This window comes from Pipistrellus kuhlii, unplaced genomic scaffold (assembly GCF_014108245.1).
Source record: "Pipistrellus kuhlii isolate mPipKuh1 unplaced genomic scaffold, mPipKuh1.p scaffold_m20_p_2, whole genome shotgun sequence".
NCBI classification, from domain to species: Eukaryota; Metazoa; Chordata; class Mammalia; order Chiroptera; family Vespertilionidae; genus Pipistrellus; species Pipistrellus kuhlii.
In genome coordinates, this window is record NW_023425515.1 from 105,505,768 (window position 1) to 105,524,096 (window position 18,329).

At 36.9% G+C, this 18,329-nt stretch overlaps 1 protein-coding gene across 8 annotated transcripts in view; it reads right to left on the minus strand.

Annotated features, from left to right (window-relative positions):
• The window catches only part of EXOC2 (exocyst complex component 2), a 250,127-nt gene that overhangs the window by 37,724 nt on the left and 194,074 nt on the right, over nt 1–18,329 (minus strand). For 6 of the 8 annotated variants that reach the window (XM_036444761.2, XM_036444758.2, XM_045584201.1 and 3 more), the window contains one exon: nt 13,722–13,863. In XM_036444761.2, the coding sequence (XP_036300654.1) occupies nt 13,722–13,863 (142 nt within the window). Of the gene's footprint in view, nt 1–10,960; nt 11,026–12,725; nt 12,998–13,721; nt 13,864–18,329 lie in introns of those variants that run through there. The other 2 variants (XM_036444763.2, XM_036444762.2) reach the window with 2 other exon arrangements.

Consider the following 18,329-nt stretch of genomic DNA (forward strand, 5'->3'; position numbering starts at 1 on the left):
AATGAGAAACTTATGTCAAAGTGTTTCTCTTTAATCAATCAACTGATTGAATAAATTTATTGCCAAAAGCCAGGCACCATTTAGAAGCTATGGACAAAGAGAAACACTGTTCAAAGTCCTGGAGAAAGAGAAGAGAACTGATAGCATGCAGCCTCTAAGAGAGTTGCAGGGATGGAACTGGGAAGCAGCTGCAATTGGTCCTGAACAGGCCAAGGAAGGAACCATTGGTATACATGCAGTTAAAAGTCATAGACAAACTGAGAAGGAACTGGAAGTAAGGGAGGTGCTGGTGGTTGGATTCCATCTAGCCAACCGGAAGTTGACTAGAGAGTGAAAAACACTTCAGGGTCAATTTATTATTGTACAAAATGTCTTTATAACTAATCCTTAAACTGATGGCAGAGATATTTCATTTGTAACAAGTATTAGTATGTAGATTCTGAAATAATTCTGCTTCTATGTATATTAATGAAATGCACAACTATTTTATTTGCTGAAATCAGCTCATATCTTGCCTGTATGTCTAGAGCTAGCTATATCTGATTTTTAATAAGAACAATATCTTTCCTCTTTTCTGGTTTCTGTGAGTGGTGTTCTCCCTTTCTCTTCTCTCCTCCCCCAACACTACTGGCTCCTTCTCTCACTCCCTACTCCACTCCTACAGAGGTGGAACCTCCCAGTGTGTGGGACATGGACATTAATCCATCCTTTGGTTGGGTTGAGCGAATCTATTAAACTCCTGAGCATGGGAGTTTGGTCTCTTTCTTCTTCCCTCTCCACCCAGGAGCCATGTGAGGGAGGAACCCAAGAAGTTATATTTGCTCTGCAGTTTCAGCCTTTCCCTTTGGTTGCTTGTTTCAAGGTGGAGGCTGGAGATTAGGAAGTGTATCTGGTTCTTACATATAAACTATATTCTCCATAACAGCTTCTTCACATGCCAACTCTACTGTCTTACTCTTCAATTGGTTTGAAACATGAGAGAGAAGAAAGCTGTTATTCGTTGATTCCCCTTTCCCAAAAATTCAAATAGTATTTTCCCTCCTTTCCTTCTGGTTAGGTTGAGATATTGGTGGGGTGAGAGTCCCCTTTTCATCCTTCTCTACCAAACATGACTCCTAATCAATGAGGATGATCCACAAAACACTATAGCAATATCTTTTCATAGACCCAATATTAGACCTGGAAATGAACTTAAGTAAACTCCCCAAAATATTTCAGAAAAAGTTTCCCTTATGAGTAAAGTTTAACAACTGATGAGATGGATGTTTAAACAGGAGGTGCCAATTTAATAATATAAATGGTAAGCAACTCTCTCACCACTCTGGAGTTCTTCATGCAGAAATAAATTCAATAGCTTACTGAAATACAACAATTAGTTAAAATCACAAAATATTATTAGGCGAAAAGTGCTGAAAAACAACAACCCACATACAATAATCAAGATACTCTTCACGTGGCAGTGGAAATATATTTTCCTTAGGTAAAAGTAAAAAAAAGAAAGATATTTAATAGAAAATAATAGATAATTGGTCAATCAGTACAAAAGTTGTTTTTCATCCATAACTTAGTGGACTTTAATTTTAAAGGGGACCCAACCAGATACAGCTTTTAAAAATAAATGGATATAAAATCATAAGAGAATATAGATCTATTTTGGCATTTAAATTTTTTTAAATAAATATATTTTTATTGATTTTAGAGAGAAAGGGAGAGGCAGGGAGAGACAGAAACATCAATCATGAGAAAGAATCATCGATCGGCTGTCCCCTGCACGCCCCACACTGGGAATTGAGCCCGCAACCTGGGCATGTGCCCTGACTGGGAATTGAACTGTGACCTCCTGATTCATAGGTCAACATTCAACCACTGAGCCATACATGCTGGGCTTAACTTTCTTTGCCACTTAATGCTATTTTTCACCAAATACCTACCTTCACACATAGACACACAGCACTTAAAAAAGAGAAGCATGTGCAACAAATTAAAAAAAAACAACAAAAAAACCCCACAAAAAACAGTTTCAGGAGTTATTCTAGCAAATATTCATTTTTTTATTTTATTGTTTTTTAAAAAATTTATTATTATTATTATTTTTACATGTTTTATTGATTTTTTTTGCCCCCCTCCCTCCCTCCCGCACATCCCCTCCCTCCCCAGAGTTTTATGTCCATTGGTTGTACTTATATGCATGTATACAAGTCCTTCGGTTGATCTATTATCTCCCCCAGATCCTCCTCCCCTCCCCGCTGTAATTTGACAATCTGCTTGTTGCTTTACTGTCTCTATATCTATCTTTTGGTTCATCACTTTATAATGATCTTTATTATCCACAAATGAGTGGGGTCATGTGGTGTTTCTCTTTCATTGATTGGCGTATTTCACTCAGCATGATGTTCTCCAATTCCATCCAGGTTGCTGCAAATGAGGAGAATTCCTTCTTTTTTATGGCAGCATAGTATTCCATTGTGTAGATGTACCAAAGTTTTTGGATCCAATCATCTGCTGATGGGCACCTAGGCTGTTTCCAAATTCTGGCTATTGTAGATTGTGCTGCTATGAACATAGGGGTGCATATATCCTTTCTGATTGGTGTTTCTAGTTTCTTCGGATATATTCCTAGGAGTGGGATTACTGGGTCAAATGGGAGTTCCATTTTCAGTTTTTTGAGGAAACTCCACACTGTTCTCCACAGTGGTTGCACCAGTCTGCATTCCCACCAGCAGTGCACAGGGGTTCCTTTTTCTCTGCAACCTCGCCAACACTTGTCGTTTGTTGATTTGTTGATGTTGGCCATTCTGACAGGTGTGAGATGGTACCACATTGTTGTTTTGATTTGCATCTCTCAGATAATTAGTGACTTTGAGCATGTTTTCATGTGCTTTTTGGCCTTCCTTCTGTCTTCTTTTGAAAATATTCTATTTAGGTCCATTGCCCATTTCTTAATTGGATCATTCATCTTCCTTTTATTTAGTTGTATCAGCTGTCTGTAGATGTTGGAGATTAAACCTTTATCAGTGGTGTTATTTGCAAATATGTTCTCCCACACCATAGGCTTCCTTGTTGTTTTGTTGATGGTTTCTTTTGCTGTAAAAAAGCTTTTTATTTTGATGTAGTCCCATTTGTTTATTTTCTCTTTAGCTTCCATTGCCCTAGGGGCAGTATCAGTGAATAAGTTCTTTTGGCATACATCTGAGATTTTGCTGCCTGTGGATGCTTCTAGTATTTTTATGGTTTCCCGTCTGATGTCTAAGTCCTGTATCCATTTTGAGTTTATTTTTGTATATTGTGTAAGTTGGTGATCTAGTTTCATTCTTTTGCATGTGTCTGCCCAATTTTCCCAACACCATTTATTGAAGAAACTGTCTTGACTCCATTGTATATTCATGCCTCCTTTGTCAAATATTAATTGAGCATAGTGATTTGGGTTGATATCTGGGTTCTCGATTCTATTCCATTGATCTATATGTCTGTTCTTGTGCCAGTACCAGGCTGTTTTGAGAACAGTGGCTTTGTAATACAGTTTGAAGTCTGGTATTGAGATCCCTCCTACTTTACCCTTCTTTCTCAGGATTGCTGTGGCTACTCGGGGTCTTTTATTGTTCCAAATGAACTTTTGGAGAGTTCTTTCTAGGTTAGTGAAATATGTCGTTGGTATTTTAATGGGGAGTGCATTGAACCTATAGATTGCTTTAGGAAGTATGGACATTTTGATGATGTTGATTCTACCAATCCATGAACATGGTATGTTCTTCCATCTCCTTACATCTTCCTCTATCTCTTTTTTCAGTGTTGTGTAGTTTTCTGCATATAGGTCCATTACTTCCTTAGTTAAATTTATTCCTAGGTATCTTAAATTTTTTTGGTGCGACGGTAAATGGAATTGCTTTTTTAATCTCTGTTTCTGTAGTTTTACTGTTGGTGCATAGAAATGCCATGGATTTCTTGGCATTAATTTTGTATCCTGCTACATTGCCAAATTTATTTATTAAGTCAATTAGTTTTTTAATGGAGTCTTTTGGTTTTTTTATGTACAATATCATGTCATCTGCAAATAAGGATAACTTCACTTCTTTTCCAATTTGGATTCCTTTTATTTCCTCCTCTTGTCTAATTGCAATGGCTAGTACTTCCAGTACTATGTCAAACAGGAGTGGTGAGAGTGGGCATCCCTGTTTTGTTCCTGTTCTTAGAGGGAATGGTTTTAGTTTTTGCCCATTGAGTATAATGTTGGCTGTGGGTTTATCATATATAGCTTTTATTATGTTGAGGTATGATCCTTGTACTCCCACCTTGTTAAGAGTTTTTATCAGGAAAGGGTGTTGGATTTTATCAAATGCTTTTTCTGCATCAATTGATATGACTATATGATTTTTATCATTCAATTTGTTTATGTGATGTATCATGTTTATAGATTTGCAGATATTGTACCATCCTTGCATTCCTGGAATAAATCCTACTTGGTCATGGTGTATGATCTTTGTGATGTTCTTCTGGAATCGATTTGCTAGAATTTTGTTGAGGATTTTGGCATCTATGTTCATGAGGGATGTTGGCCTGTAATTCTCTTTCATTGAGTTGTCTTTATCTGGTTTTGGTATTAGGGTGATGCTGGCTTCATAGAAGGAGTTTGGAAGTGTTCCTTCTTCTTGGATTTTTAGGAATAGTCTGAGGAGGATAGGTTTTAGTTTTTCCTTGAATATTTGGTAAAACTCTCCTGTGAAGCCATCTGGCCCTGCGCTTTTGTTTGCTGGAAGCTTTCTGATGACTGTTTCAATTTCTTCCCAAGTCACTGGTCTATTGAGATTTTTAGATTCTTCCTGATCGAGTTTTGGTAATTTGTATTTTTCTAGGAATATGTCCATTTCATCCAGGTTGTTCAGTTTGTTGGAATAGAGTTGTTCGTAGTATTTTATAACAATCTGTTGTATTTTGGTGGGGTCTATTGTTATTTCACTCTTTCATTTCTGATTTTGTTTATTTGGGTCCTCTCTCTTTCTTTCTTGGTTAGCCTGGCTAGAGGTTCATCTATCTTGTTTATTCTTTCAAAGAAGCAGCTCTTGGTTTTGTTGATCTTATGTATTGTTTTTTTGGTCTCTATGTCGTTTATCTGTGCTCTGATTTTTGCTATTTCCTTCCTTCTGCTTACACTGGGATTTTCTTGTTGCTCCTTTTCTAACTCTTTGAGTTGTAGAGTTAGATTGTCTGTTACCCTTTTTTCTAGTTTTTTGCAATAGGCTTGTAAGGATATGAACTTCCCTCTCAAAACTGCTTTTGCTGTGTCCCATAGATTTTGGATTGTTGTGTTTTCATTGTCATTTGTTTCCAGGATGTTTTTAATTTCTTCCTTGATTTCTCTGGTAACCCAGTCCTTGTTTAATAGCATGCTGTTTAGTCTCCATGTGTTTGATTTCTTTGGATTGTTTTTATTGTAGTTAGTTTCCAGTTTTATGCCATTATGGTCTGAGAAGATACTTGATATGATTTCTATCTTCTTGAATTTGAAGAGACTTTGCCTATGTCCCAAAATGTGGTCTATCTTTGAGAATGTCCCATGTGCACTTGAGAAGAATGTATATTCTGTGGCTTTGGGGTGGAGTGTTCTGAAGATGTCAATTAATTCCATCTGGTCTAGTGAGTCATTTAGGATTGATATTTCTTTGCTGATTTTTTGTTTAGATGATTTGTCCAAGGGTGACAGTGGGGTATTAAAATCTCCTACTATGATTGTATTGCTATTAATCTCTCTCTTAATGTCCTCCAGCAGTTTTTTTATGTATTGTATTTGGTTGCTCCTGTATTGGGTGCATATATATTTACCAGGGTTATTTCTCCTTGTTGGATTGTTCCCTTTAGTATTATGAAGTGGCCTTCATTATCTCTTATTATGTCCTTCACTCTGAGATCTAATTTGTCAGATATAAGTATTGCCACCCCAGCTTTTTTTTTTCATTTCCATTTGCCTAGAAAACTTTTTTCCATCCCTTCACCCTCAGTCTGTGTGCATCTTTTTTTCTGAGGTGGGTTTCTTGTAGACAACAGATGTATGGGTCTTGTTTTCTTATCCAATCTGTTACCCTATGTCTTTTGATTGGAGCATTTAATCCATTTACATTTAAGGTTATTAATGATAGGTACTCATTTGACGCCATTTTTATTCTATACCCGTGTTCCTTCTTCACTTCCTATTTCTATATTTTTATAGTAGACCCTTTAGCATTTCTTGCATTGCTGGTTTGGTGGAGATAAATTCCTTCAGTCTTTTTTTTGTCTGTGAAGCTCCTGATTTCCCCTTCAATTTTGATTGATAGCCTTGCTGGGTACAGTATTCTTGGATTCAGACCCTTCCTTTGCATGACTTTGTATATTTCATCCCATTCCCTTCTGGCCTGATAAATTTCTGTTGAGAAATCAGTTGCTAGTCTGATGAGGTTTCCTTTGTATGTAACTTTCTGTCTCTCTCTGGCTGCTTTTAAGATTCTTACTTTGTCGTTGTTGTTTGCCAATTTGATTATAATGTGCCTTGGAGTCTGTCTTCTGGGATTCATTTTGCTTGGGACTCTGCGAGCATCTTGGATTTGTGTGGGTTTTTTCTTCTCTATTTCAGGAAAGTTTTCTGTTATTATTTCTTGAAATACCTTTTCCATGTCTACCTCAGTTTGCTTTCCTTCTGGAACCCCTATTATTCGTATATTATTTTGTTTTGTATTGTCCCAAAGCTCCCGTAGGCTCTCCTCCTGCTTTTTATTCTTTCCTTCTGGAACCCCTATTATTTGAATATTATTTTGTTTTGTATTGTCCCAAAGCTCCCGTAGGCTCTCCTCCTGCTTTTTAATCTTTTTTTCTAGAAGCTGCTCTACTTGGGTATTTTTTTCCATCTTATATTCTAGCTCACTGATGCGGTCCTCTGCTTCATCTAGTCTACTCTTGATGCTTTCTGTTGAGTTCTTCATGGTAGCGATGTTATTTTTCATTTCTTCTTGGTTCTTCTTCAATTCCTCATGGTTCTTCTTCAATTCCTCATGGTTCTTCCTCATTTCTTCTTGGTTATTGTCAAATTTCTCTTCCATTCTTTTTAACCATCCTATGATCATTATTCTGAATTCTTGCTCTGGTAGGCTGCTTGCCTCTGACTCGTTTACTTCCTTTTCTGGTGATGCCTGCTTTTCTTTCATGAGCGGACTATGTTTTTGTCTCCCCATGGCCTCTCTTTTCAGGATGTCTGGTTATGTGGTGTTCCTTCTCCTTTCTGTGGGTGACTGAAGAACTCCCTTGAATCCACGTGTTTGCGCCGATTTGGGCATCTCAACTTCTCGATGGACTTCTCCACTGTCGCAAATATTCATTTTAAAGATATTCCTGAGCATGAAGAACATGAGTTGGTACACTCTTGAGTTTACTGCCCTGGTTTTCCATATATATTTTTTTAATTCTCAGCGGATGTATGATACTGAAAGAGAGTCTGAGTGCTTTCTAACTTAAGAATCACAATAATTTCATCTCATATACAGTGTGAGTTTCTTGTATATCAGCTTCTCTATTTAGATTTTAAACTTAGAAATCAGAAACAACTTGAAAAACTTGTAGAGTACCTTGTATGTAACAGACTACATATTTGCGAATGAAAAGAAAATGTATTTTATTTTTGTACATTATGAAAGTATTTTATAAACTTTTGAGAATAGATTAACAAACTAATTTCACTTTTTTATTCTAGTCTCAGTGTTCCAAATACATGTATTTCCATCTTTGGCCAGAGCACAAAGTATAAATATGTCCTTCAAAATGTATTGGTGATAAGCACTAACTATGACTGAAGCACCATTCTAAATTCCTTTAGAAGAATGTATTGTACTATTCACAGTCCCTGATAACAGCATATCCAATTGTTGGGTGGACATCCTCAATGTGAAAACTGGCAATTACATTGCTAACTATTTGACTGTAATTCTAATAATCTCTGCACTATACAGAACTTTTTTTCATTTTTGTTTGTTTTTAAATCAGATATTTGAAGAGAGCTATTAGATCTGTCCCTAATCCTTTCTCCAAGCAAAAAATGCCTGGCTTTAAGACTAGATAATGACTCTAGGACACAGGAATCTGCCCCTCCTATCTCTGGACACAACATTTTTGTAATTGTAACTATCATTTCACTGGCTGCACCGCCATCTCACAGAGCAGTTGGAACTGCAAATATCTAAAACTTTTAGAATGTATGCGTAAGATCAATAAGCTGTTATCTCTTCCCTCCTGTTGTTAATTATGTCATGCTCACAACTATCCTTAAACAATTTACATATGTGACATTTTAGTTTCTAATGATATCTTTCTATTTTTGTAGTAATTATATTGTTTTACATTTTTTGTAGTCATTAAATTTTTTTCATAGAATTTACAAAAAGTGCATGCATACATCTTAAGTATACAATCTGATAAAAAGTATGTAACTGTGTACCTACTACCACAATCGTGATACAAAACATTCTGGGGCTCCTAAACAGTCTTCTCATACCTCCTCTCAGTCAGTCCCCAGCACCCACACAGACAGTAACCGTCCTGGTTTCTGTCAGTGCAGATGAGTGAGCCTATTCCACTTAAATGGAACCAACTTTTCCTTTATGATGTCCTTTTGTATTTGGCTTCTTCACTTAAACATGATGTCTTTGAGATCTATCCATATTGCTATGTATCACTAACAAGATAAGTAGCACCCCACTGAATGGATACTGTTATACTCTATGAATATACTACAACCTCATACATTCTCCACTTAATAGATATTTAGGTGGTTTCCAGTCTTTGGTTATTATGAATAAAACTGATGGCTACACTGTACAAGTCTATTTACGCACTTATTTTCTGTTCTCTTGGGAAAATGCCTAGAGGTGGAATTGGTGGTTCCCAGGGTACACTTATGTATAACTTTTAGAGTAAGCTGTTTCCAAAGTGGCTATACCATTTTACAGCCTGATGAGCAATGTATGAGTTCCAGTTGCTCCATATCCTTGCCAACATGTAACAGTATTGTCAGTCTCTTTAATTTTAGCTATTGTACTAGGTTTGAAGTAGTATCTCATTACGCTTATAATTGCATTCTCCAATGACATTATATGCCTTTCATTTAATGGCCATTATGTGTCTTCTTTTCTGAAATGATTGTGTGTGTGTGTGTATGTGTATGTGTGTGTGTGTGTGTGTGTGTGTGTGTGTATTACTGGCCTGCATCCTCTTAATCCGGGATACACATATATATATATATATATATATTACTGGCCTGCACCCTCTCTAATCTGGGACCCCTCGGGGGATATCTGACTGCACCTCTCACAATCCAGGACTGCTGGCTCCAAACCACTCGCCTGCGTGCTTGCCTGCCTTACTGCTCCTAACCCCTCTGCCTGCCTGCCTGATCTCCCCTAACCACCTCTGACTGCCTGCCTCATTGCCCCTAACTGCTTCCCTGCTGGCCTGATCGCCTCTAACTGCTCCCTTACTGGACTGATCGACCCTAACTGCCTCTGCCTTGGCCACACATCCAGAATCCAGGATTCCCTCCTCTGGCAGGCCACAGGCACATGGGACCCAGGCCAGCTTTGCCACAGGGGACATGGGTGGCCAACTTCACCCGGGCCACAGGTGCTGGTGCCCGGGACTACAGGGAGGGCGGCTTTTCTCCCTTTCCTGTGCCACCAGGCCCTCGGCCCTCACACCACTGTGGCTTTGTCTGGATGGACTTCTGGAAGGCATATGGTCTAATTAGCATATTACTCTTTTTTTGTTTGTTTTAACTTTATTTTTATTTTTTTTTAATCTTTATTGTTCAGATTATTATAGGAGATTATTATAGGTGTTCCTCCCCCTCCCCCTTAGCTCCTCTCCACCTGATTCCCAACCCCACCCAACACCCTTACCCCCACCACTGTCTTCATCCATAGGTGTAAGATTTTTGTTCAATCTCTTCCCGCACCCCTCAGACCCCTTTCCCCCCTGTGAATTGTTAGTCCAATCCCTTTCTATGTCCCTGATTCTATTATATTCTCTTTTATTAGTATAGGTACTTATTCTAGTATATCTGGTGAAAAGACTTCCTTTCCCCATGGGAATGTCTTGGTGTCTTGGTCAAAAAACAACTATGGCCGAAACCGGTTTGGCTCAGTGGTAGAGCATCGATCTGTGAGCTGAAAGGTCTCGGGTTCGATTCCGGTCAGGGGCATGTACGTTGGTTGCGGGCACATCTCCGGTAGGGAGTGTGCAAGAGGCAGCTGGTCGATGTTTCTCTCTCATCGACGTTTCTAGCTCTCTCTCTCTCTCCCTTCCTCTCTGTAAAAAATCAATAAAATATATTAAAAAAAACCAAACAAAACAAACAAACAAACAAAAAAAGCAACTATGCTTGTATGGGTCTATTTTACTATTTTCTATTCTGTTTCATGGATCTATTTGTTTATCTTTAAGCTAATACCATACTAAAAATTATCCCAGTAGCTTTAAAAGTCTTGAAGTCAATTAATGTATGACAACTTTTCTATTCTTTAAGATTGTTTTAGATATATAAATTCCTTAACATTTTCTAAACAGGTTTTACAACCATCTTGCAATTTCTATAAAAAAATCTTGTTGAGGTTTTAATTGAGACTGTACTGAATTTATGGATCAATTTGAGAGAAGTGATATTCTTTAAAGTCTTGATATTCTTAACAATATCAAGACTTCTAATAGAAAACCATGGCATATTCCCATTTATTTTGGGTTTTAATTTCATTCAGCAGTAATTTCCAGTGAAGAAATCTTAAATGTCTCTTTATTCCTAATTGCGTATGTTTTAATGCAAATGGGATTTTTATGAGCTTATTTTCCAATTTTTGCTGTTGTATTATAAATACAATTGGTTTTTATATATTGATTCTGAGAGTAGTTTGATTGTTTAGGATTGTCTATATAAATAATGTCTTGGAGTGAAAATACTTTTGTTATATTATTTTATCATAAATGAATGTTGAATTTTGTTAAGTGATGTTTCTGAACCTACTGAGATTTTTCAAATGTTTCACTAACTGTGCATGCCTGAGATAAACCCTACTTGGTCATAATGTATTAGTATTCCATATTATAGATAATATTGCTTTATTTGATTCACTAAGCTGTAATTTTCTCTCCTTGTAATGCCCTTATCAAATTTTTGGTTTGAGGCTATACAGGCTTTATAAAATGAGACTGAATGTGTTTCTTTCTCCTATATTTTCTGTTGGTTTGTGTAAAATTGATATTTCTTCCTTAAATGCTTCATAAAATTTATGAGTAAAACTCTCTGAACGTGGAGTGTCCTAAAAAAAAAAAAAAAAAAAAGGTTTTCTGATAAAGTTTGTGTAAAACTGGTATTAATTTTCCTTAAATATTTCATGGAATTCACTAATAAAACTATCTGGACTTGGAGTTCTCTACAAAGAAAGGTTTTTCGTGTGAATTTAATTTAGTAAATTTTAGGGATTTTTCTCATATCAAACAAATGATTCTTTAAAAGAAATAATGAAGTTTACCTTTTATATTTACTCACATATTCACAATTTCCGGTGATTTCATTTCATCCTTTAAGTTCCCTTACTGTTACCTTCTTCAGCCAGCATTCCTTATAACACAAGTCTGACTTTCTGCTGGAATAATAATCACCAGGTCCTGCAGACTGGAGAGAGCCCTAAGGTGACAGCTATATACAGACAGATCTGGCCAGTCCAGGTTCACCTCCTTCAAAGGTTGAAACATTCCTTCCAGTTTCTGTTTACTTTCTTGGACTCTCCAGTGCTTAAAAATTTTAACTATTGTAAGGGTTAGCCTGCCTGATACAGGTTCTTTACCCTTTCTAGAAACCAGAATTCCTCTGCAGATTCTATTTTTGATTCGATGGTAGTACTAATAAAGAGTGCTAAATTTTCTCACTAATTTTAGAATATTCAATCACAGGCTTACACAAAAGCATCATAAAAACTCTGTAAATATAATGTAAGTGTAAAATGGGGCTACATAAGCTAACCTTACTAGATTTATCTTCATAAATTTGGCTACAGTTTTTACTCTTCAATTTTCAAGTGGCTACTACTGTTAAAAAAAAAAAAACTTGCAATAACTAGAGACTTCCCTATGACTAACATTAAGATACTTTGGCTGTAATTATTCTAACAAGGCTAATTCCAAAAGCATATCTGGAAAAATAGACAAATGACTTGCTGAAATCTAGATTATCTGGTGTCATTTTTGAACTGTCAAATCAAGTGTGTGTCTATGAAGAAAATAAGTTAGTGTTAAATGCACCTTTTTTTCATGAATGTGATGACTCTATGAAATTGTATACATTATAAATTATATATTTTTAAAAAATGAGAGGATAATAAATGCATTTGTCTACCAAATATATAAATAATGTGTGTGTGTGTGTGTGTGTGTGTGTGAATCTCATGAATTATTAACTAATGAGCATTTATTTAGGTAGTATTTTAGATTTTGTTTATATAAAACAATGCTTTAATAAACATAACTGCACATATTTCTTTGCTTACTTGTCTGATCTTTTTATTAAGATAAATTCTTAGAATTTTAAAATAAATTATATAAGCATATATATGCACACACATAAACCTACACATCTATGTGTATTATTTGTGTATAGTTGTGCCCATTTACACTCCTAGAAAGATGATGAGATAGTTTATTTCTTGGTGTTTTGGCCAGAAAACAGCTATTATCAAGATTTTTAACATTTGCCTACTGGAAAGTTTTTTAAAATGACAATGCAATGCAATTTTAATTTGCGTTCTTTAAATAGTGTGTTGGCCATTTTAGTTCTTTTGTGAATTTCATGATTTGTAGTTTTTCTTCTACCACATTATCTTTTTCTTAGTAGGTTTTTAATGAAGGTTAATGTACTCTTTGTCTACTCTGACAACAGAGTGCTTTTAGGTCGGGCCTGCTAGATTTGAACTCTGAACCCCAGCACCACCACACCCTAGTTAGAGAAAGAGAGAGAGGGAGTGAGAGAAACATTGATGGGTTGCCTCCCATATATACCCAACCTGGCACTGAACCCACCACCTTATGGAGCACGGGACAATGCTCCAACTAACTGAGCCACACTGGCAAGGAAAATAATAGTTATTTTTAAAGTATATATGGTAAAGAGATGTGACTTTCATTTGAAACAGCAAAAACAATATTAAAACTGTTGACAGTCATTCTTTTGCAGTTCAATTTTCTTTGATAATCTCTCTCCTACACATGTTCCTTTTCTCCTTCATCTTTTAATACTAATAATTAGATCTTATGTAGAAGTGCCCAGATTTCTTAACTAAATTTTTTTATGATGGTCACAAAGTCATTGCATAAATATTGAAGTTTATTATATCTATGTATTAAAACAGTATCTTAAGAAGCAAGTATGCATTACTAAAAATGATCAAATAATATAAGGTTTAATTAATTATTCTCTGGGATTTAAAAATAACTAAATTATTAAATATTATTATCTAAAAAGTATAATAAATTCCAAACTATCAAGAAATAGGTTTAAGCTAATACAAAGTTACAATCATACTATAATCCTTTAGTAAATATTAAGCAATGTGAATTTAAAAAAAGTATTTTAAACATATTTTAATTGATAAAAAGCATATCCATATTTATTACTCTATTAGACTATTTTTAGAAAACTAGGATAACTTGAAACCATTTACCTGTTGGAGGCAGGCAGTCTTTCCAATCAAAATAGCCTGCATAAATTCCAGGTTCTAAGGAGCCAACAATGGGATCTGCTTTCAACTCAATGTAATTTTCAAACAATCTTTGGTCTAATTCTTTCAATGAGGCCATGCTAACCTAAAAACATATAATAAAGAGTAATTATAAGCTGTCCATTTGAGGGTGAAAGAAAAAAAGGAAATAATGTAAATTTTAAAATACTTCAGTGTATTTTAAAAATATTTATCACATTTACTACAAAAATCACATCTTTATTTTATGTTCAGTAATAAAGACTACACTTAGCATGACTATTCAACAAAATAAGAATGAATCCCCATGTATGGTCTACAGGTCTTTTACAGAATGTCCAGCCCTCGTGTACTTGGAGTTCCTGATGGTGGTGGAAGTGGAGCAGGGCGAGGAGGTTAGTGAACATCTGTCTGACCAGTCTGTGCCAGTTACAGTGGGTTCATGGAGCATTAAGGGTGGGAAGTGAAGAGTTTGGGCCTACATTCCTCTTTAGTAGACTGGCAGGCTAGTTGCTTCCACACCACTGACCCATGGGACACAAGCTTCTCTACAACACTCCTGAACTTCAAGAAGCTTCAAGAACTTCAAGTTTGTTGAAAAACAAGCACCCAGCTAGTGAATCTAGCAGCTATAAATGAGAATATTTGCCAAGCAGGAACTTCAGCAGTAGGAGAGAAAAGCAACCAGTTGAACTTAGAAAAATACTGAAAACCCTTACGGAGGTTAAAGTATGATATAAAACAAGACTTCATAAAGACAAAACACATGATTTCATCAGCTAACAACTGACTAGATGAATTGATGAAATTGCTGGTCACTACTAAGATTGAAATTAAGTGTAATTAAGTACTTCAAAGCACAAAGTAAAAATGTAAAGAGGTGGATATAATGAAGGAAGAGACTTAGAAGATAGTTCCAAAGAGCTCAAATATGAAAAAATCACACAAACAAACACACACACAAAAACAATTAAGTAGAGAACTATGAGCAGTTAGAGAAAAGGTAATAATTAAACAACCAAGAGAAGACAATTTAATTCGATCTAAAGACTTGAGTTTATAATCTGAATAGGCTTAGTGAGTTCCAGGCTAGACTATTAAGACACATCTAGGTAAATACTATTAAAAGTACCGATTTTCTAAAATAATAAAAAGAGAAAGAAACTCTTTAGGCTAGCACAGTGATCGGCAAACTCATTAGTCAACTGAGTCAAATATCAACAATACAACGATTGAAATTTCTTTTGAGAGCCAAAAACTGACTTCGGTGCATGGACCACAAAGTTTCAATCGCACTGTATGTGTGCGCCCGCACGTGGTATTTTATGGAAGAGCTGCAGTCAAGGGGCCAAAGAGCCGCATGTGGCTTGTGAGCCGCAGTTTGCCAACCACTGGGCTAACATATTAAAACAAATAATTTACCTACAAGGGAAAAAAACAACAACAGTCTGTAATCAGCTTTTCTCAGATGCAACATTGGAATCTGAAATCACTGGAATAATATCTACAAGAATAAAAGAAATGCAACCCAAGAGTCCTATATTTAGCTAAGAGAGTCCATTCAACTAACAGAGTCCAACAAACATATTTTTGAATATGTGAAAATTCAAAGAATATATCACCCATGTAACCTAAGAAAGTGTTCTCACCCAAAAGCAAATAAATATGTCAGACTGAGGAGGATGAACAATTGAGGAAAACATAGTATGGAATGAACTTTAAGCTCCCTTCCAGCATCCTTCATCCCTCTTTTTCTCTAATATTTAGAAACATAAACTTAAATAATAATTAGAGATATTCTGGGAATGATACAAGACTAATTCTTAAAAGAGGAGAGGCATCCCAAAATACAACATATCAAAATCTGTGTGACAAAGGTAAAGCCATGGGTTTTATCGCCAAAAATGTATCTCTCAGAAAGAAAGATTTAAAAGAAGAAAACTCAAAATTACTATTTTTATCTTTTACCTTCAATAGCTAGAAAGAGAAAATTGAACTCAAAGAAAGTAGAAGTGATAATTAAAGATAAGACCAGAAATCAATTAAATTTTTAAAAATATTAATATGAGAAAACCAACAATGCCAAAAGTAGGCTTTTGAAAGGGACATTATAGTTTTATGTAATCTGTCAACACAGAGGAAATTGAAAAACTCCTGAAAAACAGTTTTTTAAAAATGGCACAAGTGGTCCTATATGCCCTAATAGAGTCCATTATTTCAAATTAGAATTTTCGTGCACCCCGAAGAATGGGGCCTAAGCTGGCAGTCAGACATCCCTCTGGCAGCCCAGGAGCCCTCGGGAATGTCTGACCAATGGCTTAGGTCCACTCCCCATGGGGAGCAGGCCTAAGTTGTAGTTGGACATCCTTAGAGCTGCCGAGGAGGTAGGGGAGTCTCCTGCTACTGCTGTTGTGCTCGCAGCTGTCAGCCTGGCTTGTAGCTGAGCAGAGCTCCCCCTGACCAGCACTGACCAGCAGGGGGCAGTTCCTACGTTGAGTGACTGCCCTTTGGTGGTCAGTGCAACTGGTCACACCTGTTCCTTCCGCCCTTTAGGGTCAATTTGCATATTACCCTTTTATTATATAGGATACTCTTATATGAGGAGAACTTTAGGACCAGATGTTTCATTGGTGAATTCTACCAAGCATTTAAAGAAGAAATTATCACACACAAACTTTACTATAGACCAGAGCCTGAGAATGTTTCCTATTTTGTTTGATGAAGCCAGCAAAACCCTGATGTAAAAAACTGTCAAGAATACTGCGAGCAAAGAAAATTACAGACCAATAAGCCTCATGAACAAATACATAAACATCCTAAAAACCACTGGAAAATTGAATCTATAAATAAATAAAAAGAATACATTATGGAGAAGTGGAATTATTTCAACTGGTGAAAAAAAAAAAGAAATTGATAAATGTCTCTTCTCCCATTTATATTCAAGATTATAATGACGATACTAGTCCATGCAATGCAGTAAGAAAAAATGTCAGAAAAAAAGTTGAACTGTCTTTTCAAGACACACTATCACCCTATAGTAATACATGCATAATTAACACAATGATAATGAACAAAATGCAATACTTAGTAAAAGATAAATTATAGACCAGAATATAACAACTAAAACCACAAAGCCTCTGGGAAAAAAATATTCAAGACATTGAAGCTGACAAGGATTTTGACAGGATATGAAAGGCATTAAACATTTAAAAAAAAACTCACAAACTGAACCTCATCAAAATTAAAAATTTCTACTCAAAAGATACCATTAAAAGAACAGAACAGCAAGCTACAGGTTTGGAGAAAAAATAGATACTGACAAAGAACTTATTTATAGATTTCTAAAAATCACTCATAAAAAGGTGAAAACCCCAATTAAAAAAATGAGTAAGCAAAAGAATATATCTAAAAATGGATATCTGAATATATAAGACTAGAGGTCCAGTGCACGAAATTTGTGCATGGGGAGGAGGGGGTGTCCCTCTGCCGGGCCTGCACCCTCTCCAATCTGGGATCCCTCTCACAATCCAGGACTGCTGGTTCCTAACCACTAGCCTGCTGCCTGCCTGATTGTCCCTAACTGCTTCTGCCTGCCAGCCTGATAGATCCCTGCCAGACTGATGGGTCCCTAACTGCTCCCCTGCTGGCCTGATCACCCTCAACTGCCCTAAAGGCCCAGTCACCACCAACTGCCCTCTCCTGCCAGCCCGATTGCCCCCAACTGCCCTCCCCTACTGGCCTGATTGCCCACAACTGCCCTGCCCTGCCAGCCATCTTGTGAAGTCGTGTGGGTGGCCATCTTGTGGCGGCCATCTTGTGATGACGTGAGGGTGTAGAGCAAGGACCACTTAGGCTTTTATTAGTTTAGATGCTTAAAAGAATCACCTTTATCAGGGACAGATAGAGAGATAAAGGGAAATTCATAGTCTTAAATGTTACTATTAAAAAGTCAGAAAGGTATGGAATCAATAAACTATTAAAAACACATACAAACTAAGCACCCAAATTACTGCAACAACAAAAAAATCCTATCTAATAAAAGAGTAATATGCAAATTAACTGTCACTCCAACACACACCACGGTCATCCACATGTGGTCAAAGATGGCTGCCCCCATGTGGACACAAGATGGCCACCACAAAATGACCAGCAGGGAGGGTAGTTGGGAGGGACCAGGCCTACAAGGGAGGGCAGTTGGGGGTGATCAAGCCTGCAGGGAAGGACAGTTAGGAGTGAGCGGGCCAGCAGAGGAGGACAGTTGGAGGGAACCAGGCCTGTAAGAGAGGGCAGTTGGGGGCAACTAGGCTGGAAGGGGAGGGCAGTTAGGGGAGACCAGGCCAGCAGGGGAGGGCAGTTAGGCATCAACCAGGCTGGCAGGGGAGTGGTTAGGGGGTGATCAGGCTGGCAGGCAGAAGCAGATAGGGACAATCAGGCAGGCAAGCAGTTGGGAGCCAGCAGTCCCAGATTGGAAAGGGTGTAGGCTGGGCTTAGGGACACACACACCCCGTGCACGAATTCTGTGCACCGGCCTCTAGTGTGTGTGTGTGTGTGTGTGTAGAGAGAGAGAGAGAG